This window comes from Lepidothrix coronata, unplaced genomic scaffold, assembly GCF_001604755.1.
Source record: "Lepidothrix coronata isolate B3197 unplaced genomic scaffold, Lepidothrix_coronata-1.0 Scaffold2, whole genome shotgun sequence".
NCBI classification, from domain to species: Eukaryota; Metazoa; Chordata; class Aves; order Passeriformes; family Pipridae; genus Lepidothrix; species Lepidothrix coronata.
Genome location: NW_016690182.1, coordinates 6,536,880 through 6,559,676, shown reverse-complemented (window position 1 = coordinate 6,559,676; position 22,797 = coordinate 6,536,880). Strand labels below are relative to the sequence as shown.

The 22,797-nt window shown below is 40.0% G+C and overlaps 1 protein-coding gene across 8 annotated transcripts in view; it reads left to right on the top strand.

Moving 5' to 3' along the window:
• Positions 1-22,130, top strand: part of MAP7D3 (MAP7 domain containing 3) — a 45,589-nt gene extending 23,459 nt beyond the window's left edge. For 3 of the 8 annotated variants that reach the window (XM_017816310.1, XM_017816267.1, XM_017816319.1), the window contains 14 exons: positions 1,355-1,456; positions 3,824-3,922; positions 4,315-4,413; positions 5,488-5,613; positions 7,634-7,779; positions 8,182-8,312; positions 8,895-9,139; positions 13,537-13,672; positions 14,782-14,962; positions 16,090-16,194; positions 16,436-16,489; positions 17,251-17,344; positions 17,732-17,930; positions 19,062-22,130. In XM_017816310.1, coding sequence (XP_017671799.1) covers positions 1,355-1,456; positions 3,824-3,922; positions 4,315-4,413; positions 5,488-5,613; positions 7,634-7,779; positions 8,182-8,312; positions 8,895-9,139; positions 13,537-13,672; positions 14,782-14,962; positions 16,090-16,194; positions 16,436-16,489; positions 17,251-17,344; positions 17,732-17,930; positions 19,062-19,371 — 2,027 coding nt within the window. In that variant the 3' untranslated portion in view covers positions 19,372-22,130. The remainder of the gene's footprint in view (positions 1-1,354; positions 1,457-3,823; positions 3,923-4,314; positions 4,414-5,487; positions 5,614-7,633; positions 7,780-8,181; positions 8,313-8,894; positions 9,140-13,536; positions 13,673-14,781; positions 14,963-16,089; positions 16,195-16,435; positions 16,490-17,250; positions 17,345-17,731; positions 17,931-19,061) is intronic. The other 5 variants (XM_017816283.1, XM_017816275.1, XM_017816292.1 and 2 more) reach the window with 5 other exon arrangements.
• Positions 22,131-22,797: the final 667 nt, after the last annotated feature.

The following is a 22,797-nucleotide window of genomic DNA, read 5'->3' as shown; positions in this document are numbered from 1 at the left end:
TGGATTTCCTTTTAAGAGCAGACACTAGGGGGAAACCTTTACCTTCCAAATTGCCCAAATACGTGAATTATGTGTTTCCTGATTTTCGTATATAAAACCTCTTAAGGCTGTTTAGTTATCCCAGCTCTCAGGCTTCATTCATAAACTACCCTTTTTTTTTTTCTTCTTGTTATGTTGGGGAAAATATCCACTAAGCTCAGCTCTTCATTTCTTAACTAGATTCAGTAGATTTCCCTTTCTCCCTCTTATCCTGTGTAGACTTTGCTCTTGTTCACTGTCCCAAGAGCTTCCCACAGGGCTGTCTATAGCAATCCTTATGTGCTGGCTCTGGCTGTAAGGGGCTGTTGTAGCTTGCTGGCAAAGGGAAAAGATGGTGAGTAGTGCTGCTTTATCCTTTGGTACTTCTGCACTAATGAGTTCAGATTAATCATCTTTGCTGTCCAATATGACAGTGAAATCGATTATTTGTGTTTGATGTATACAATTCTGTGTGTTTGTTAACCTCATCTGCACTACTTTGTGTGCATTAATGTTTTCTGCTTAGTGAGTTTCTATAGCAACAGGTACGTGCTTTTCCAAGGCTTTTATACTCTGGAATAGTGTTCATCCTGAAAGCACATTATTTGAAATTAAAAAGCCGTTATTTATCTGACTTGTAATAAACTTGCAATTCTGCCATGCGAGATGTGATTTATGTGTAAATATCTGTCTGTGCATATACACATACAGAAAAGAATGCTTCTTGTGGCATTTTCAGAAGAGTTGCAAAATAGATGGGAAACATGAACTTAAGGAATAGCTTTTAGAGAAAAATTGGAAATTTCTAAAATACTTACAGAAACCCTTGGGAAGTAATCAGGAATGTTTTCTTGCCTTTCCTTAGGACTTGATTTTATCCCTCCAAAATAATTTGGTTTGGTTTGGTTTGGTTTATTAACTAGCGATTGAAAAACTGTTTTGACATACCTCTGTGGAAAGAATGAAGAAAGAAATTATTGCATTTCAGGTTTTATTGTTATTCTCTGTTTCTTACCAGTCTAGTAACGACACACAGCCTCAGTAGCTTTTGTCTTTACACATTAGGAGCACAGGGTTTAAAAATCCCTTGTTTGCATACATGTGCATGAAATCTTGGCATGACTCCACTAAACTCTGCCTTTTCTGTGCATGTTCCAACTGTTGCTAATGGTATCAACTCTGTTCAAAGGAAAGCAAAATCATTTCTGTTTCTCATTGAGCAGAAGTGAAAATAGCTTTCAGGATGCAATGCTTCCAGAGTGAGCTCTCAGCAGTGTGTGAAAGGTTCTCCCTCAGGTATGAAGGTGAGTTCTAAAGTCAGCACTTCTCTCCACAGGCAGCAAACGCTCCACGTCCACAGCCAACCTCAAACAGGCAGAAGGTGCCGTCAACAAACGGTTGTCGTCGTCTGCAGCGCTTCTGAACGCCTCTGAGCGAAGTAAGTGTGTGTGTGTGTGTGGTACTGCTGAACTGGGGCTGGGGAGGAGACAGGAGGTGGAATGATGTCCTCCCTCCTCCCTTGCCGTGTGACTCACTTCATATTTTGATCTCAAATGCATTTCATGCAATTTGTTAATCCAGCTTGACTGTTGAGGGCTTTGACCCAGTTGGTGTGATCTCTCTTAGAGGAGAAGAGTAACGGTAAAAATTGCTGGTTTTTTATTTTTTCATTTCTGTAATTGTGCTACTAAAGTCAAATCTTCGTAAATGATTGATTCACAAATCACTTCCCATCATCTTTACAGGTTTGCATGCCTTAATTCCCACCCTAAAATTTCAGCAAAATAGAAATAGTACATAAATAAACTTTGCCTTGTTCTGTTAGACAGCTTCAGTCTTTTGATTGCCTGTAGAAAGGAAAAAATCAACTTAGTTTTGACATAGTTCTGGTGTGCCTGTACTGTGTAGACACACTTTCTTTTTAGTATTAGAATTCTGCTTTAACCAAATAGAGAAGGATGCATGAAAAATAATGTCACCTGTGGGAGTTCTTTTTGGGTGGGAGGAGATGGTGTTGCTTTGACCTGGAGTTCTATCATGATTGTAGCCATAGTGTGCAGCTCTGACACAGCTTCCTAGCCCAATAATTTAGTGTAATCTTGATACTGATACTCAAATTATGTATTTCTTAAACTGTTAGTGCACACCACTGCTTGCAAGCATTCTGGGTTATTTTCTGTTCCAGTGACTACCAGGGAATAGTTGCTGCCAGGCCATTTCTGTTTTCTTATTTTTTTTTAACGGTTTCTGAAAGTGTTTGCACTCTAGAGATGGATCATCTACCATTTTCTGTGGCCTCCAGTCTCACTTTGAATTGCATCTTTGGGGTGGATGAAACTCCTGGCTGCAGCGTGTCATGTTTAAAATGTGCATCACACAACTAGTCTTAGCAGGCATGTAGAGAATGAGAGAGTTCTCTGGTTTTTTCCATTCTGCTAAACCTGTGCATGTGAGTCTCCTCTCTACCATGATTTATAGAATGTATTGGTGCAGAGGGCAATCAGCCTGCTGGAAATCAAAAAAAAAAATAATTATGAAACACGAGAAATTGTCCTAATCTACTTGTTAAGATAAATAAAAATCATTCGTGTGAGCACATATCAGCTTGTTTTAGCCTGAGATTTCCTTGTGGGGAATCTTCCCAAAGTTTCATAGTAGCCTGCCTGTATTCCAAATGTGTGGGGGTTTGAATTTGATTTTCTTTTTTTAACAAAATGATGAAAAACATGAAAAAGCTAAAAGCTGTTTAATACAAAACCAGATTCAACTAGGTCTGTGCTGCAGTGTTCTGCTAATCTGCAGCCTTTGATCAAACAAGCTGTGCCAGAAGAATTCCTGACACAGACACACAGCTAAAGGTGCTTTCACTGGTTCATGTTGGAAGGTGATGCAGCATTATAACTTGTGTTCATACTCTGTGTGCCTGGTAGGGAAATCAGTGACTATATCTGTACTGGCAGGGGCTCTGAGTCACTGGAGGCTGCTTGTGACTTTAAATTATATTTATATATGATGTGTCTGGAGGGTTCAGCTCTGAGTATGAGTCAGAAGCAGGTTGGTAAAGTACAAATTAAGCTACTAACAAAGGAAGTCACTAATTATCAACTAATTGGGATTGCTTTCAAACTTACTGTCGTACCCTGAAATCCTTTGTGAATCCTTGGTCACTTTGGAGGAAAAATTCTTAGGTGGCCTGAAATACAACAAATTTGGACAGGACTCCAAGTGATCTATGTGGTCAGGATGTAGAGATTGACTTAGAGCAATCCTGTGCTCTTGATCTGTTGCTCAGGGAGAAATGGCTGTTTGGTAACAGGATGGGTAAATTCAGGGGACAGAAAATACAGTCTCAGAATTAACCAGATTGCTTCTGTTGTGTGTGTGTGTGTGCTTGGGAAGGTAGAGGAGAAGAATGTAGAAATGAGAGGAAGATGCCTGTCCCTGGATCAGTGGAGTATTTCATCAGCTGTGTTCTGTGTTAATTCTGAGCTCACTCATAGAGAATGTGAGAAATGGCCTTTTAAAGTTCTCATTTATTTTAAAAGGTGTATAAGGATGGCCTCAATAGGTCAAACAAGAATCTGTTGTGACTGACATCCTGCTGCTGTGATCAGTAATATGCTGGAATATAAGAAATAATGCTTTATATAAAGTGATTCTTCCCTGATCCAGTTTTGCTGCTTCTGAAGAATTCAGTATCATAAAGTAACTTAATCATTCTTCTCTATCTTAAGGAAGTGGGGCAGGTGTTGGAGGGGACCTCTGGGCTTTTCAACATAATTAATCCATGCACTTTCACTTCCAGGTACCACAAAGAGAAGTGCCTCATTAAACAGACTGAATAACAAAGTTCCTCTACATTCCCAGCAGTCAGCACTCAAAGGTTCGCAGGGGGAACAGAAAGGTGCTAGAAACCAGTTTGTATTGAGAATTGGGAGGCAGTAAATGGGATATTTGAAGTTGACTTTAAACCATGTCCCAGTTTCATTGTGACTGTTTTCATTCAGGCATTCATGTGGTCTGTGCACTGTGGCACAGATATTGTTATGCTCATTGCAGTGCCAGATGTTGGATAACTGTCTCTGTAAACCAGCCTTATTCCTCTGAAAAGTGGAAGGGTGGGGGGAGAGTAGACAAGTGGTAGCCAAATCATTTAGCTCATGAGAAAACAGTGCTTCATAATGATAGATTGGTGTTTTTAGCTGATTGGCAGAAGCAAAGCATGGGATGGCAATTTAGGAAATCACATATTTATGTATCTTTTTAAAAATAATTTTCCTTACGCTTGGTCTCTAGGAGGAACAGAAAAGAAGAGGAGCACATCTTTGAGTAGGATGAGTAGTAAACCCCAATCCTCTGCAGAACTAGAAAAAGTGAAAAAGGAAGAAAAACCAGGTGGTTGTTTCATAAAACTGAATATTTTTTTTAAAGCCATTCATAGTAAAGTTTACATAGGCTTACTTTCACTGGTTTTCTGGTGAAACTTTTTAATGGCTTTTTAGTTACCCAGTGTTAAAGATAAAATTGTAAATGGTAAAGGTTAAATTTTTGCCCTTTGGACAAAAAAGAAATCCTCTAAGGAGGCCTTTGTTAAATGGCACTGCAAGCATATAACAACACATCTCTCCACTTAAGAGAGTGATGTATTTGAACGCTGGTAGGTTCAAATGTAAGAAATGGTAAAAATGTCACTGATCTGTTCACTTCTTTGTCAAATCTTACCTTTGCTTTCTAAGCTCTCTTTCATTCCTCAGTTTAAAAGCAACTTCTCTGTTCCTGCTGCTGACCTAAACCTTGTGCATGCAAATGAAGGAAGAAACCTGTTCTCACTTCAATCTCTTTTGGTCTGTGTATTCCCCACTAGGTTACAAATAACCTCTTCCTTAGGAACTCTTCCTAAAGCTGAAGACTAGCACCTTCTCTGACACGTTTTCCCTTTGAGTTAACAGTTCTGAAACTTTCCTTTTTAGCAGCTGTTGCCAGCAGTGGAAATTACACTCTGATTCAGAACCTTTCCTGTATGGGAGAAAGATGGGTGCTGTCCATGTGGATTTGTGTGTGCAGATGATGCCTGATGATAACTGCTCGCTTTGACTTGCAAGTCTTCTGTTCATTGTGTCAGAACAGCCTTTCCTGCAATCCAGAGAATGTAGCTCTGAAGAGCTCAGTCAAAACCTTCTCATACTTTGGCTGAATTCAGCATTCACTTCTGTTGTACATGTGCTAGTTTTTGCACATTAAAATTACTACTATTAAGCAAGCCAAGAATGAGACGTGCAACATAAGAGATTGCAGTGTTTAACCCTTCTGTACTTTTGGTTTGGATTTCCCTCTCCATGACTTCAGTGCTGTTCTTCCAAAACTGTTACAATTTGCAACAATGCTCAGCGTTCCTTTGCTTGGTACTGCTTGTCTTTTCCATTATATGATTTCATGTTGGATCCTTTTTCATTTGTTCCTGTCATTTAGCTCGTCGCTCCCAGCTCAGTCCTCTGGACAGTAGCGTAATCAGTCGCCTCCTCGCCCCCACACAGGCCTCCCTAGCTAGGAGTAAAAGTGCTGCTACCCTATCGGCTGATGGACAGGATCCCTCAGGTAACAGGAGGGCAGCAAAGCCTCAAAGTTTTGTGCAGTTGCTCTTCGAGCAAGAACTTAGATGGTAGTTGCTAACTGTGCTACACTTGAGTGTGAATCAGTTAATACATGGTTATATGTAATATTACTTATCCAGTATTTTTTGTGGTCAGTAGTAACCAATTCACATGCTGTGTTGCATGTTTACTTTACAAAACCATAGAATGATACTGGATTTTAAACTCCAGTGCCAGTTTACTTGCTCTGCAGAGAAGCAGATTCTGGTGTTAGTTCTGGGTTATTTTTTGGGGGGGAGAGGGTTTAACTGACAGAGATCTGCATTCGTACTCTCAAATGAATCTAAGATTTACCAGTCAGAACAGTACTAGGAAATTAAAGGCACAAAACTCAAACCTGTAATTTCAAACTGCAAAACCTAAATTTCTTTAGGGGGAGAAACTCATGTAGGAACGTGACTATGGGGTTATGTTAAGTACAGGGAGCCTGAGCTGGCTTCGTTCAGGCTGTTTGTAGAAGTCAAGGCATCCTAGAAGGAGAAGAGAGAAACCCTGGCTAACTCAAGCAATTTTATATCAGTCCAGACTGAGCTGATAAGCCCAGACTGGAGCTCAGTTTAGTACCAGTGTAGGAATCTGCATTGTGGACAAGCCGTAGCTGCATCCCACGGGTCTTGGAATTGTTATTGGTTGTAATAATGCCCCAGTAAATGCATCTCTGGAACCAATGTGGAGTCCTTTCTCCTCTTTTACCTTACAATTTGTGTTCCCAGTTCTGCTTGTTTCCTGTTAAGTATGTTATCCCGTCTTTGTTTTTTATCTTACACCACTTCACTTGGTCCTTGTTGGTAATGGTGACATTTCTACACTGCTCCCCTCAGTTCTTACTTTTCTGGGGTGTAATCAATGGTCATATTTTTGCACACCTATGTATGTGCTGCTTTTGTTTTGCCATGAATATCTCAGTTCATCTCATGTGGGGAAATACCATCTTTTTCACTTTTACTTTTAGCATGTGACTTACTATTGCTGAATTAAAGATACATTTTTATAAGTTTACTTAGAGGTACTTTCTTCATTTCAGTAGAAAAGTACCTGTGCTTTAGCACAACCTGTGCACCAACAGAATGCAGGTTTCCTTGCACAAATGCTGCAAGTATAAAAATAAAATGTATTTTCCTTAAAATTACAAAATTAAGTGCCGGCATCTGTCACAATTTATTTGGATTACAGAAAATCCAATATCTAGTTTCAGAAGTAGATTTTTGCATCTATGTGTGCTTTTCTATCTATGATGATGTTAGTGGAAAAAGAATTAAGATAAAATTTCTTTCAATATCTTATATGTGACGAGATTGACACTTCAGATAGGGAAGGTATTTTAGTTTAGCCATTGACCTTTTTCTCTTGATAGATTTCTTTTTCACCACCGATTTTGATTTGTTAGTGTGAACAAAGGGCACACATATGTAGTATTAAAGGAGTTAGAGAGGGAAAGTAGAATAAAATAATGGTGCACGATGCATATTTTATAAGAAAAGTTTGTATAGTAATGTTGAGAGTCCTGATGTAATGCTGCTTTATAAATACGCTTTGAAAAGAAGGACTGTTTCTTCCTTGAGTGTGGAGGAAACATGCTTAAAGTCTGAACCTGTCAGGAAGAACTTGTCAGGAAAGATGCTGAGGCATTAAAACTGAAGCGCTTGTGATCAGATGCAGCTTGGCTAAAATTAAAGTGCTGCAAATTTAGTCAATTTTTGGAAAAGCATTTTATTTTTATCTACTTCAGACTGCTGCTTTCAGAATGGTTTTATTCTTGGTGCTGTTGCTTCCAAAGTACTAATTGTGTGGTGATGGTGTCTGTGTCCATGATCCATTGCAATGTGCACTGCCTGCAGTGTTTCCCTGTATGGTTTCTAACACACACAATCTTTCTTTCTCTTTTTCTCCCTCTTCCTTTTCTCTTGTTCTTATACTGTGCACTTGGCTCTCGTTTTGTCTTGTCAAATTCCTAACTTTTATAGAATCTCACCTCTGTCCTCGTTCAGCTTCAGCCAGTTCCATCAGTTCCTCAGCCCCAGCTCCTAAAGTGCCCGTGCGCAGTCGTAGCATCGACAGGTTGAAGTCCCCTCTGTCTTCATCTGATGCAAGTTCACCTGATTCAACCCAGGTTTGTTGAAAAGTCACAGCAACCAGGTTTCTGTTAATCGGCGGGGGGGGAGGTTGGAACAGCTCAGGATGGGATCCTGTTTCATCAGGTTTGCTGTTGCTTTCAGTAAGCATTATTGAAACGTTAAATAGCATTTGTTTAAAAAAGACACAGTATTAAAATCAAATTGGAATTTTATGGTCCTTGATCTCTCTTGTATCTTAAAGGCATACTGTTTGCTGTTTATGATTCTTGAAATTTAATGTATGTAGAAATCAAACACAGACCAGGTCTGTGTTTTGGAACATAAAGGAAATGTGAAGTACATGTTGTTGAGAAGTTGTATGTCTGTTGGAATAGCAGCTCCTCTGACTGTAAGTATTCTAGAGAGTCAGCAGTATTTTGCTTTTATGTATCTTCTAGAAATCAGAGACAGAAAAGCCATCCCCAGGATCTGGTTTAAGGCGCCCTCCCTCACCATCTGTGTCTGCCCATAGAAGATCCCCCTCTCCTGCTAATTTGGTGAAGCGTCCTCCGTCACCTTCTGCAGTTCGGTACGTGTCCAGGTTAAATACCTTCTTTCATTCAGAACAAAATGAAGGATGCTTCCTGTCTCAAGACAGCTCTGCTGTTAGAATTTGAATGACCTACACTGTGCCTTGTTTGTACAGAAAAGGATTTAATTTTGGGTCCAGTTTCCGTTTCTCACAGTAGAGATGCAGCTCTTACTTCAACCTTTGTCTCTATTGTGCAGACAAAAATACACCCTGGTTTTCTCTACAGTCTGTGCACCAAAACCAGCAGGGAAGCCTGCAAGCTTTTGAATAAGCTGATCTGCCTGTATTAGTGTAGGAAGTTTCTTGGATTGGAATCACAGGGTTCATCCTTGATGTGGAGTAAACGGAGGTCTGGGCTAGCGTACCTGGTTTGATGTTTAGCCCAGGAAGGAGTCCGGGTGCTCAGGGTATTTTGAAATCCTGTATTTAAGTTTTATGAGAAAGGCAACTGTAGTTTTTGGCTGGATTTGTTTTAAAAAGTGAGGTATGTAATGTAAACTAAACAAAGGAGACTGCTGTCCTCAGATGCGTGTTTGAGGTTTTCATTGTTAGTCCTGAAAATACTCTTTATTTCAACAGGCAAAAGACTCGTCCGCCTTCACCTGGTGTGTCAAAACAAAGGCCACCATCTCCTACTCCAGTCTCTAAACCAGCACCCATCCAGCGTCCTCCTCTCACACCAGGTGTTATAAACATTACCAAAAAGAAGACTGAAACAGAGAGCAAACCAAAGGATAAGAGCACAGAAGGAACAGGACAAGAGCAAGGTGCTTCCCCAGCCTTGGACAGGGATGTGGGAGCAGCTAGCACAAAGACCAAAGAAGGTGGGTGTTTCTCAGTCTCTGACTCTAATTAGAGGCCTCTCCAGTGTGTGCTAGGACTGGTGAAACAACAGGTTTGTGAGGCAGAGCACTTAGAGGGTAGGATGCTTAAAGGCAGAAGCTGTTAATTGCTGAGTATACAATAATTTTACATGGTATGACTTTGGGCTGTGGATTTCAGTGCAGTAGTTGGTTTATTGGACTTGGAGATTAAAGTCAGGAGCTTTCAATATTGCTGCTTGTACTGTAATTTTAAGAAAAGCAGAAGTTCTCTTTGCCTTTTGGGCTTCAGCTGTGCTAGCTGAGGGATCTGCTAGCTTAGGTTTATAAAATCAGTAGTTAAAGTACACAGAGGTCTTTTAGTCCAGTTGGTAGTTCGTAAAATGCTCCTGTAGATACCTGCTTGGAGGAAGAAATCAGCTCCTGGTCCATCACAGGCTGAGAGACAGTTTTCATAATGCTTGAAGGCTGCCTCAGCCTCAGTTCCAGTGAGTGTATAATCATTGTTGCCTAAGGAAAAGTGATCAGTTCACAGATCACACTGAGAAATTATCCTGGTAGATTAGGAGAGCCATATACCAGATAAGCAATTAGTGTCCTGGTCCTCTTCACTGTGCCAAGTGAGCACAGCCCCTGGCCCTCTTACCGGAAAAAATGCCAGCTGCCATCTCCAGAACAGAATCTGGGAGAGCCTTCTGATGAGGTCTGGCAGGCAGTTCTCTGCGGAGAAGGACTTAGGGGCCACTTGACAGGAAAAGGAAGAATCTCTGGAATTTAGGTTACAGCCAGTGGCAATACCGGGGGTGAATCCTTCAGACACCAGGTAAGTGGGAATGTGTGCTTGCTGCACGTTAGTGCATGTGTGGTTCCTGTGTGCATTCCTTGGCTACTGCAGTTCTTTGTCATTGCTGAGGCTCTTCCTGACACTGCCCAGTGCTGGATGTGCAGCAGTGTCAGTCAGCTGAAGAACTCAGTCATGATACAGTTCTCTGAGCATGTGTTCCTGTAGAAGGAAGCCTGGATGTCAGTCAGAGGTGGATGTTCCTGTGAAGTTGCACATCCATCTTCAGTGTCACATCCTTTGTCTTTGCAGTCAGAATGTCCATCCCTCAATGTGCTGCATTACTGTGATAAGTGTCTCACAAGCCTCAGAGGGGGCACAATCACTCATGATCAGTGTCATCAGTTGGTTGAAACCTCCATAACAATTTGTCCTAGTCCTGCGACTTCCAGTTATTCTGGAACAAGAACACCCATCCTTGTTTCTTGGATACCCCACCTGTCTCCTCTCTACACTGACTTCTGAAACTGTATTAACCCAATTTATCTGTTTCCATTTTAGTTTATTGCCAATCTGGAAGCTCTTGCCATCTTTGTAGTGACTCACACTGGGGCTGGATGAATCTCTTTTTCTTTGACATGTAGAAGACAAGGAAATAGTGGGCATATTCTTCAACATAGAATGATTTCATGTATCTCTTTGAATGTTTTGGTACACTGCAATATTGCTAAGTGAGCCGAAATATTTTTTCTTAAAAAGTTGCTTTCAATTTTCAAGGCAATTTGCCTTTTAACACTTCTGTGTCAGCAGTTCACCTTGTGGGTTGGTGCAATTCCATATCCCTGACAGCTTCTGAAGTCAGAGCCCACCAGTGAATGGCATGTGGCAAATCAGTCTCCAGGTCTTCTAGGTTCCGCCTAATTTCAGCTTTGTGCACTTGTATCTTCATCCCATCTCTTCTCCTTCAAACTGAACTTGTTTGCCTGTTGCTGACAGCAGTCAAGTTTTTGTCAGTTTTTGTCTTGTTTTTTTGTGTCTTCCTACTAAAATACACTGTTCCACAGTAAAACACTTTTTATTTTTCAGTGACTTGGAGCAGTTGTCATTTCTGGCAGCAGCCTTTCGCAGCTTCTCTGAGAATTAAAAGGCTTGTTCAGCTTTAAGCATAAGAAGTGCTCCTTCTTGAGCTCTCACCTTATGCGTGATGATAGGTAATAAACTATCATGGAGCCCCACTTTATCTGGGTATTGAAGGCTTTGGAATATGATTCCTAGATTGTGAATAGATGACTTGCCTTGAAATGTGTTGGAATCCTCCCTCCATCCAACTAATACTACACTTTGTGAGTGTTCTGAGATGTTCTCTTGCATGTTTCCCTCTTTCCCCTCCCATCACAAAAATGTGCTCTTTGAAAAAGACAGTTCTTACCAGGAATGACTTGGAGTACAAGGAAAAAAAAGCTGAGTGTGAAACACTGGAAGAATCTTCTTACGGCCTGCTATCAGTCATGTTGGGAAGTTTTATGTTCTGCCCTATGGAAACAGACTGTACAAGGGGTGCATGGAGATGAAAACAGTACTGAAGTAACCATGTGGAAAGCATCAGTAAAGCTTCAGAAGTGAAAATGTAATGGGAAGGTCCCCTATAGGCTTGAGGTCTCCAAGCCTTTCTTTTGGTTGTTTTCCCCCTGTTCTTTCCATATCCACAAGTGTTCTGAACTGTTGTGACTAATTTTCTTCTATCAATACCAGATATTCATCATATTTCAAGCTGTCATTATCATGTTGTAACCCTAGAACCTAAAAGTCTAAAACCTTTAGGTTTCTTGCTGAGCATTTGATTTTCTTATTTAGGTTCAGTTTTGAGGAGGAAAAATAGGTTAAACCTCACATTAATTATCAGCCAGATTTGATACAACTGAGAGAGATTCCAGAGGTGTTAAAACAGGATTGCTGTGTTGGTTGCTGTGCAAGTGCACAACAAAAAACAGCCTCTGCTGTAAAAAGTGACTAGTCTGAACTGGCAAGACACTGATATGGCAGAGGAAAAGAGAGACATTTTGATTTCTTCACTGTTCTCCCTCCTTTAAGTAGAAAGTAAAGTTACAGAATATAGGAAGAAAAGCACATGTATGTCTTGAATAGGCAGATCAGCTAATGCTTTTTATAACTGCAGGGGAATGGTCTTTCTTGCTCAGTAGGAGGAGGACTCTTTGAACCGTGTTCAGCTTTCAGTCATGGCTGATTTTCGTTTGTACCAACATGACTGCAGTTTTTTCCCCAAATCAGAAGCAATGTGTATTCTGGGGAACTGGTATTTTTTCAGCATTGAATAAATCTAAATATTAGAAAACTCTCTGTGCCTGCACTCCATCAGTGCTGAAATGCTTTACCTAGGACTGCCAGAACCAATTTTTATGCACAAAGCACAGCCATGATTCAGCTGCTGAGGGTTTGCTGTGTGTAATTATGCCCTGCAGTTGCAGGTAGTGACTACGTGCCCATGGGGCTTAAGCAGCTTTTCAGGTATTAAAGTTCCTAATGATGACATTGTGTTTTGAGTGATTTGTCTTTAGGTCAGAAGCAAAATAGCTGGTCAAACCCTGATGTCATTGTTCATTAAAATTACCTTGACTTGAAGGCTTATGTTAAGCAAACGTATATGTGCTGTTTTGTAAAATATTAAAAAGAAGAAAGGCAGGTCCTCACCAACATTATGATCTTACTGCTTTCCTGACATCAAGAGCCAGTTCTCTGAATATTCAGATGATGAGGTCCTAAATATTTCTACAGACTAGTAACTGATAAAAATCAGAGTTCTTTCAATATTTATATTGAGAGTAGCTGGATGGCAGCATGGTTCTGGGTGTTTTTCCTAATGTTAATTTATAATAGTTCAGACTGATGTTCAGACACCATAACACCAGGCAGGACATGAAGAAACATAAACTGTAGGACCATGCAAATACTTATTAGCCTGGTGGTTGAAGCTGTTTTGATCTCCATGTAAATTGGAAATTGATTTGTTGCTAATGTGTAGAAATACAGAATTACTGAAGTCATTAGTATGTGCCTTCAAGGCCTGATAAAATGGTGATTATTTGCACTCTAAGGTACCCTATAAATATAAAGGCATGAATTTTAATGTTATGAAAAATGAAAAATACAAAAATTAGTATTTCCTCTTTAGGGTCATGTGCATTCAGTTTTATTAGAAGAATGTGAAGTATATTTCCTAAAGTAGTATTTCTTTTCAGTTTTCTTTTCAGTGTTCAAGAGTTATGTATTCTGAAAACATTTCTTTTCAGAAACATGTTTTGAGTGCTATGATAATTGGAGAGTATCTTTAAATGTATCATCTGGAATATGGCTGGATCAGTATTGAAATGACTTGTTGTTGTTTCACTGTCAGTGAGATATTGTGGCTCTGCATCTCTTGAGGGCTCCTCTTCAGCTCTGGCAGGCCCTTAGGTAAGGGTGCACTCAGTGAGTGATGAGCACTGCTCGAACAGATAGTGGATCAGATGGCATGAAAAAGATCTCATCTGACAGTGATAACATCTTTCTTAATTTTAAGTTACTGGAGCTTTTTAACGGCAGTTTCTTTTAACCTTTGCAGAATCAGGTAGCAAAACAGTAGCAGGGACCACCACAGCTGAAGAAGCTGCTAAAATCTTGGCAGAGAAGCGACGTCTGGCACGAGAGCAAAGAGAGCGCGAAGACCAAGAAAGAATTCAGAGACAAGAAGAAGAAAGGTAACAGTTGAGAGAAGGAAGGGATGCTTTCAGTGGTGGGGTGTGGTTGGAATGGACATTCCAGCTGTATATGTTTTCCAAGTCTTAATTTAAGTTCCTGCAAATCTTAACGCAGTTCCTGAAGCAAGGAGGCACTAGCACATTTGAGATGGCACAGGTTGCTGTGTGTAACATCAGTTTATATCTCAGTATATATATAATGCATAGTCCATGTGAAATCGCTGCTTCTTTTTCCTTACAGTCACCAGTGGGGCTTTTAATTCAAAACCAGAATGTGCTTTTTACATCACTTGTGTTTGGTTTGTTTGTATTTGGTTTGAAATAGTCAAACCTCTCTGTATTAAATTTTTCCTTTGATGAGCTCAGGCAGTGGTCTGATGGTACATTAAATCTCACGTTAGTGATCTGAAATCTAGATCAGTAATGTGGCAGGCAAGTAATTCAAAGTGTTAGATCAGTGTGCATTTGGTTCACCACATAGCAGTTGTTAAAAATAAATTGCTAAGTCAGTGCTGAATAACTTTATTCCAGGTCAGGGGTCACCTGTCTGTGCTTCTGTGAACATGGTGGAATATCAGATTTTATCTGTTTTCTGGTCATGGATGTAAAGCTGTCAGAAACTTTAATATAATCTGGTTTAGGTGTTTTATCAGAAATATGTCATCAGATCTGCTGTGTGTGTCTGCATGAGCTGGCAGTGTACCTCTGGAATTCAGGCTATAGAAGAAAGAGTTTTTTAGGAAATCCCACTAAATTTATGTTTGACAGTGATTAAAATCTTCATTCATGTTATGGTTGCAGATGGTGTTTATTAAATGGTTGTCGCTTAATCCCATTCTCAATCAAACATTCCGTTATTGGAACAACCTGCCTTGGCCTTGACTTAATCAGCAAGTAACATATACTCACAGATAGTTTCTTCCAAATTATTCTGATTTTTCCTTTGACTAGTCTGGATGGTGACAAATCCCCACCAGAAAGTGCCTTTATGCAGTAATTTTGTGACTGGATTATTTAGAACTTCCATGCTTTCCTGCTCTGTCTCACGTGCATGCACACTTTTAAAGAAATAAATACCCAGTCAGTAACCTGTATCTTGGAAACACCAGAATCAGAGAGGAAGAGATGGCCAAGAGAGCAACTGAGGAAAAAGCACGACGGGAAGAGGAGCTCCGGAAGCAGGAGGAAGAGAAGAGGCTGTTCTATGAAGAACAGCAAAGACAGGCTGAGGAGGAGAGGATCCGGCGGGAACAGGAAGAGCAGGAAAAACTCGCAGAGCTTCAGCACCAGGTCTGTGGGCTCCAACTGTGTTCCTGGTACAAGCTGCCACCGTGTTTTCCAGAGGGCTGTTTTTGTTTCTTTCACGTAACGGTTTTGACAGGTCTCTGTCAGGAATGACGTAAAGCAGAGTTCATCCTATCTGAGATGGATTTGAGAGTGTCTGCAGGTTCTTTCCTTCCCCTGGTCTGTGTGATTTTTTAAAATTTTTTTCCCCAGCGTTTGGTAAATTCAAGTGTGGGCAGAAGCAGCTATTCTGGAAATTTTTTTTGGCTGTCAAGGAGGCATCATTTTGCATACATAAAATATCTGTACCGAGCCCACTTTACCAGCTTACTGCTATGAGTTACAAGGAGGTGGTCTGTCTGGAAAGTCATCTGGCTTGCTCTGATTCCTTTGAAAGAAAGATTGGTAGTGTTTCCAAGTCTGCTTTTCCTGTTGCTAAATAGTCTTCCACAGCAAGTATCCATGTACCATTACAAAGGCATCCTTTGAGCTGAAGGGAGCTGTTCTGCAAAAAGTGGACTTTCCTTAAATTAGATTAATTCTGAAAGCTAAGGCAGTTTTACAATGAAATTTTGTGTTTAAAGTGCTGTATCTTATGGATAGCATTGCAATGTGTCTGAACATTTCTCTATAAGCTTATTTAAGTTTATGACAATTATTCAGAGTGTTAACTATGTTTCTATCTTCCTTCCAGTCATACTGGAAAAGATTTTACAGTGTAAAAGGAACAGAAGATGTTCTGCACCAAGTGTCTTGGTAGCAATACCTGACTGCCAAGATTTTTGAGTTAATCTTGACACATTCAGAATTTAATTGCTGTCTTTTTACTTTATAAATTATCCTTCTTAGACAAATGTTCGTCCTGAAATATAGTTTGAGCTCTGAGTAGCTCAACATTCAGAACATTTGCATTATATCAATATAGTTGACGTTCAGTTTCTGAATGTCATGGTAGTATATATTTCATGTCAGTAGCTGGGTAATGGCATTTAGCTACAATGTGTGGTCATATTAAATAGTGATTGTCTGATGTGCCTGTCTGTGTTGAACCAGAATCTCTGTAACAGCTCTGCTTTTGACTCTTGGGATTGACCTGTGCACTGGGTGCTCTCTTCTTTTTGTTTTATTTTCAGAGAGAAGAAGCTGAAGCAAAAGCTCAAGAAGAGGCTGAAAGACAGCGACTGGAAAGAGAGAGAATTATGCAGCAAAATATGCAGGAAAGGCTTGAAAGAAAAAAGGTAGACTGTTTTGAATTCTCAGCCTAAAATAGTGGTTGGGATGTTAAACTGAACAGACAAACAGTTTCTGATGCATTTAAATAGAAGTAGTGTGTTTATTTTAAAAAAAGCAAACTCTGGCTTCTGGGCTTAAAAAACAGTGAATAAAGTATTAAATTAATGAAATATGAAAATATGATTGAAAATTTAAACCAGAATGCTGAAATATAAAGCTCTGCAAATATTTTCCGTGTTTTAACAGAGAATTGAAGAAATAATGAAAAGAACACGAAAATCGGATCAAAGCGAATCCAAGGTACTTTTTTGTTTGGATCTGTACAATAACAGAATAGGCCTTTCCTTGAGAAGGCTTTGCCTTGTATCCTGTCTTTCTCTGTTATCCTTACACAGTCTGGCTTCTGTGTAGAGTACAAAGTTCTGGTGCACCAGAATAATTTCCAATAGCTTCCCATTGCACACACTCTTCTGCTCTGCTTGTTCTGACAAAAAGTCTTGGATGTATTTTTGTTCAAGGCCTGCAATGTGATCTGTTATTATCACTTGCAGATTGGTTTAAAAAACCCCCACTGGTTAGTAGGGCTTTTTTTTTTGATTGTATATATTCTGCCAGCATTGTTTTTCCGTAGAAAGTTTACATTCCTGGCATCATCTGTTTGCTTAAAGCAAATCTTGGATGCCCCTTGGATTGCTGGATGTATTTTTGTTAATGCAGTGAGGTTTGTGGTCAGTTGTGCTTATTGGGGAATAGTTGTTCCTGTCTGAATATTCAAAGATCTAAGTCTTCATATAGCTGAAAATCAATAAAAATTTAGCACACACGTTGGAGAAATGAGGGGAAAAGGAACTCAGGAATAATAGGTAGGAGGTGGAAGTGGGTCCCACAGGCTCTGACTCAGTAGAACATATATTGCTGGGTGAGCTGGTTGTCTGTGAGCCTTTGGACTTGTGTGGCCTCACTGCTGGTCACAGAATTGTCCTGTGTGGGAACTGTGATTGAGCCATTTGTGAAATGCTGGAGGGTAGGGAGCTATTCCAAGTAACACTCTGGCAATTCAGTTGCAGAATGAAGGGAAATCTGCCTCAGAGGTGATGGAGGGAGAGGATATTGAAGAGGAGGAAGAGTTGGGTCTTGAGAAGACTGATCAACCAGGTAAGGAAACTGTGGATGAGTCAGATCTGAGTAGCAGGGAGTCTCTCAGTGATGTTTAAGCTTTGTTGAAAAGGTCACTCACATAACAGCACTGTGGTGATCTGAGACACCAGTCCCAGAAATGCCAGGGAGACTCTGCTTGGACAGAGAAACAGTCAAAATGATTTGAGAATGAAATGGAGGCAACTTTCATTTTACAAGTGGATTTTTAAAGATGAAAAATGAGTTTCATGTTGTTATGGGCAGCTTATCTAAGAGAAATGAACTGATTGAAGCCCAGTGCCCTGAGTTTTAGCTAGGAAAGGTCATTTTGACACTCGTATTCTAACCATTCTGTTACTGAAGCTCTCCTTTTTAATTTATTTCTTGTTTTTCCCCCATTTTCAGGAAAGCTAAATGGCATTGACTTGCTCCAGGAAGTCAAGGGGGAAGCAGAGGGTTGTTTAGAGACTGCACAAAGCTTGATCTCTGCAGAATCTGAGGAACAAGATGAGTCAGAGTTGAAGGCCAGTGAAGTGTTCATGAATGGAAGCGACTTGAAAAGTGATGAGGGGTCTCTGTCTGTTAGTGAACTAAAGGATTCCAGGTGAGTTTGTGTAGGTAGCTGCTTTACTGTCAGAACAGTTATCCCTCACACAAAAAAATCTCTCTCTACATTTAAAATAAATTTAGTGCTGTCTGCAACTTTGCCTCAAATCTTGCACCCCGCTGGCTTTGTGGTGTGTCTGTGCCTTGCTCCAGACATGTGGTGTGTGTGTGCTGTCAGTTCAGTGCCTCACACAGAACAGTTAGCTCAGGATAATTGTTTGTTTAGTTGGCACCATGCTAACAGTACTGGCTTTGCTGAGAAGTGAGACACAGCCAGTGTTACAACATGGCAGTGTTACTTATAAAGAGTGGCATTGGCTTGAAATCTTCTCCCTTGAAATGGCTTGCAGTTCTTCTCATTAACAAAACATTAAACAAGAGGGAGGGGAGATAACACTGAAAAGGAAGAATAACCTACAGGAAAGCTCTAGAACAACGTTATGCTGAAACACCAGATAGAACACAAAAGCCTCCCTTGGTGGGGAATGGTTTTTGTGGTATTTCAGATTTTATCTTTTCGAATATAAAGCATTTCTATCAGCTACTGGAAAATCTGTCCTCTGATGCTTGTTCCATTTGCTCATCTAAATGCTAATGATTTAGAAATGACATTGTGAACGCTTTTTTAAAGTGACAATAAATTAATCTCATTCCTCCAGTGATGGAGTATAAAGACATTTTCGTGATTCTTCAAAGAATGAATGAAAATTGATCAATGATTTGGGTTTAGATTTTGAATCTTTTAAATATTTCTGGTCTTCTGAGGCTTAGTTTTGTGCCTGAAAAGTCACAGCTGGAGGAAAAAAAGGAGAAATGCACACTACTAAAATTGGGATTTAATGGTTCAGGGCTTTAAACTTGTTGCTTTCTTATATCAAATTTCTGCAGCCAGACCTTACCTGAGAGCTGTTAGTACAGTAAAAAGTTGGTATGTGTTGGTGAGTTGTTCTTCCCCATTGGCTCTTGGAGGGGACATCCCGTGTGGCAGCTGGAAGAGCTTGTCTGGAAATGCCCTTCAGGACATTCAGTGCTTTGCAGAGTTTTCAGTCTGCTAATTGTTTGGCCTGGAATAAATCTAAAGGTTAAATGTGCAGAAATTGTAATACAAGTGTCCTTTTTTTTTTCCTAGCCATCCTGCAAAAGAAGTGGTTATCGATGACTCAGTGAAATCGGGTGTTAATGAAGCTGATCATACAATTGGACTTATTCAGAATCTTAATGGAAAATCTGGTTCATGGACTTTTGAGGAGTTCATTGACGTTGGAGTACATTCCAAGTCAACTAAACTGAGCTCGGACAGCATCTCTGCTGGTAACTGTAATCAAAACTTGAATGATGCTGCTACAATACCTCCTAGTCCCAAATTGGCTTTTGAGGAAGATGGTGCAGTGAATTCATTGACCAAACCTATAGATGCTTCATCAGGTAATCCAAGCTGACTTCCCTCTCTGTCTCTTCCTCTGCCTAGGCAATTAACTTCCTTGCATTTTGCTCTCTTTGCCTTAACTACAGCTTCTTATTTTCAAGGCACTTTTTCCAATGTGTAGACCAGAGGGAAAGCTCTTTCTTTAGTGCTGGTAACTTGAATTCTGTCAAAAGGAGTCACCAATCAATGCCTTTTTAGGGACTTGCTAAGGCCCAACATTAAGGCTCTTCCAAAGACGCAACTGAGCCCTTGTGAAGCTCCAGTATCTCCTACCAGCACTGAAGCTCATCTGTTGTACTTTAAGCTTCTTCTGAGATATCTTAAATGGCACATGTTACTTTTGAAGATACTAACAGTTTAAAAGATGTCTGATGTAACTCTACAGGCAAGACCTTTCCACTCCTAGGCATGTTCTGTAACTTTTTGATGCTGACCTGCGTGGTCTTACAAGGTGTCCTCAAACTCTCTAGCAAGGTATTAGCTGTAGAATAGTGTTTCACTTCACTGAGGCAGGTAGCACCAACCTGAAGTTCCACAGACAGTTGTGTTACATTTTGAGAGGAGTAATAAAGCTGTACACACAGGAAATTCTCTGAATTTCCTGAAAGAAGCAGGGCTGCATCTCAAGCCACATGTACTTGGGAAGGCAAACCTTCATGCAGTACATCCTAGTGTGTCAGAGAGGCTTCAGGAAGGTAGTTATGTAACGTAGACTAGAATTCCCTGGTGTTGGAGCTAAACCCCAAATGGTCATATTCACAGCAGGAGATCTCTTTCCATGAGATAAATGACTGTGTGATCAGTGAAATGAATGGTAGTGGAAGAAATGAGCCTTGCTATCCACATTTTCTTTCAGTGATGTGTAGCACTTTGTTTGATTAAAGTGTAGCACTTTTCTAGACTGAACTGTTTCCTGAGTCTCCTCTGTCACTCTGCGTCTTGTGAATTTTAGTCCCGTGGGCACAACCTGATCGAGGCCTCTCTCATGGCCAAGACTAACTGGGCCATGGGAATAGACAGATTTAATGGGATTCTGCTGATCACATTTTGTTGTGAGCAAAATCATTAACTTTTTAGCAAAGAAAGTGTTGCCTTCTAATTTTGACCTTGAAAATGTTTAGACTTAATATGGTTTAAGAATGCTGTACATAACTTTGAAAACTAACATTCCTGTAAAAAGAAAGAAAACCCTACTCTGCTGGTTTTGGACCATAAGTGTCTAAGTGGTTCTGTGCTCACTCCTGGATGTAGACTCTGACAGTGATGATGGATGCATGTGGCATACACACAGTTATGATGGTTACATGTTTTCTTCTCTTTGCTCTTTGGACAGAACTGTGAACACTAGAGACCTGGAAATAATCTGATTGCACTTCAGTAATCCAGTATTTTCTCAAGTACCGAAGGCCTTGTTTTGAAAAGCTGCTTGTTTACCTTTATCCATCTTCAACTTTGCAAAAAACACCAGGGGAGGGATGAAAGAGTTCTAATTTGCACCTTGAAACATTTCAGGGAAACTGTTTTGCTGATGTTCTTTTTCCATTCGTTTAGCTTATTGTTACATAAGGTTTCCTAGTTCAAATATCCCTTGTTTCCCTTTTACAGACTTTACAGTAACCTGTTTGAGTCTTTTGGTTTTTTTATTTCCATATCAGTATCATGTACAGCAGAAGGCTACTGGAGGCTCCCCTCTTAGCTGCAGACTTTGCATATTTCTAAAATGGCCCTTGATTAAATAAAAGACTCATTCAGTGTGTGTTAAAGCTGAACTCCCTTTGTAATGTCTAGAAAAATGTTGTTGCTTGTTAGTTCATGTGCTATTTAAAAATGCAGAATTGACTATCTTCAGTTTTGAATGGAGAAGAAAAATTCCTTGTCTAATGTGAAAATTTTGACAGTTTCAAAATCTGGTGTTGTACCATCACTAATACGTTTTAATCTATCGGCAAACATCAAAACATTTTACAGCATGTGCACTAATATATTGCAAAAATGTCAAGTCTCTAGATATGTCTGTCAGTGCAGTTTAATGTGTCATGCTTTTAAAAAATGTTTTCCTTTTGATTTACTTATTTATCTACACTTATGGAAGTATTATTTTATTGTGTACATAACAGTATTAGACCATTGAAGTCATGTTTTGTTCATGTTCATTATTCTAAGTGTATCAGTTCCAGCTTTGTAACAATGGCTGCAAGTTGCATATATATTTTCCCTCCCCTAAAGCCTGCATTAAATAATCTATTTAACCTGAACTTGCCTGCTTTTTACAGCATGAAGAGATTAACGAAGCATCTTCTGAAAATTGCTACTAAAAGTAATAATGCAGCCTTGTTCTGATGTCTCCTGTAAAGATAGACTGGATAGGTGGTTACTTTAAAGAATAGCTGTCTCAAATCTTGCTACAAACCACTGGCTGATCCTCCAATTCCAGCGATTCATCCAAATGGCAGCTGTTTGCAGTGGGTAAATGCAAATGGTTTTGCTGGAACTACACGTGTTCTTTCCTCAACACCACAGTTGCAAAAGAAGCCCTCAGCCCTCTCCCTCTTGCTGTTCAGAAATGCCATAGAACTGTTTTAGACTTTTAGAGCAGTGCCTTAGGTAAAAGGAAAACTGTATTTTTGTATGATAGCTGTTTCATTCTGGCAGAGACAATCATTCTAACAAAGATGCCAGTATTTTCTTCTGTGCTGATATTTGTTGAATGGTCTGATACAGCTCTGTGTAAATATGTGTGCACTGTTAAATAAACTTTGCAGTTGAACAATGCTTTATTTTGTAATGCTAAACATGACCTTACTAGGCCTCTCCAACCCCTTGCCCTGCTGACCTGCCTTGAGATGCACCCTGGTGCTGCTCTAACTTCTCCCAACTGCACATTCCCAAACTAGAGGCCTCTTTGGCAGTTGCATCTGTGTGGGTGGGAGGGTATTTGCACTAACACCTTCAGCTCTTGTTGTGTTTGTACATGCTCATATATATGATGGCGTGTTCATAACTCTTGAATTCTTTAACCTGCTTTTCCCTGTCAGCCTTTGCTTTTCCCTTGCAGCACCAGCATCTCTGTGTTTGAAGGGTGAGTCCAGCAGTGCTCTGTGGCCACAGTGGGGCAGTGCCCAGCAAGAATACAGCAAGATGCTGCCTTTTCTTTTTTTTTGCAAGGCAAGGGTTCTTTGTTGGTAGGTGAAAAGGAATGGCTGGAGCAGCATCCAATTGATAAAATATTTCTGTATTTCAGCACTGTGGAAAAAAACCCCCACCAACCTTAAACCAGCATTAAGGTTGCTGAAGGGTTGTGGATCTGTGCACGAGCAGTGGCTGTACATATGTTCTCCAAAGGGCTTTTTCACACAGGCTGTTCCTGGCAGATGGTCTGGTGTCAGTAATATATTAAAAAAATTAATTAGTTTATGGAAATTGTTGCTTTGGTCCTCAG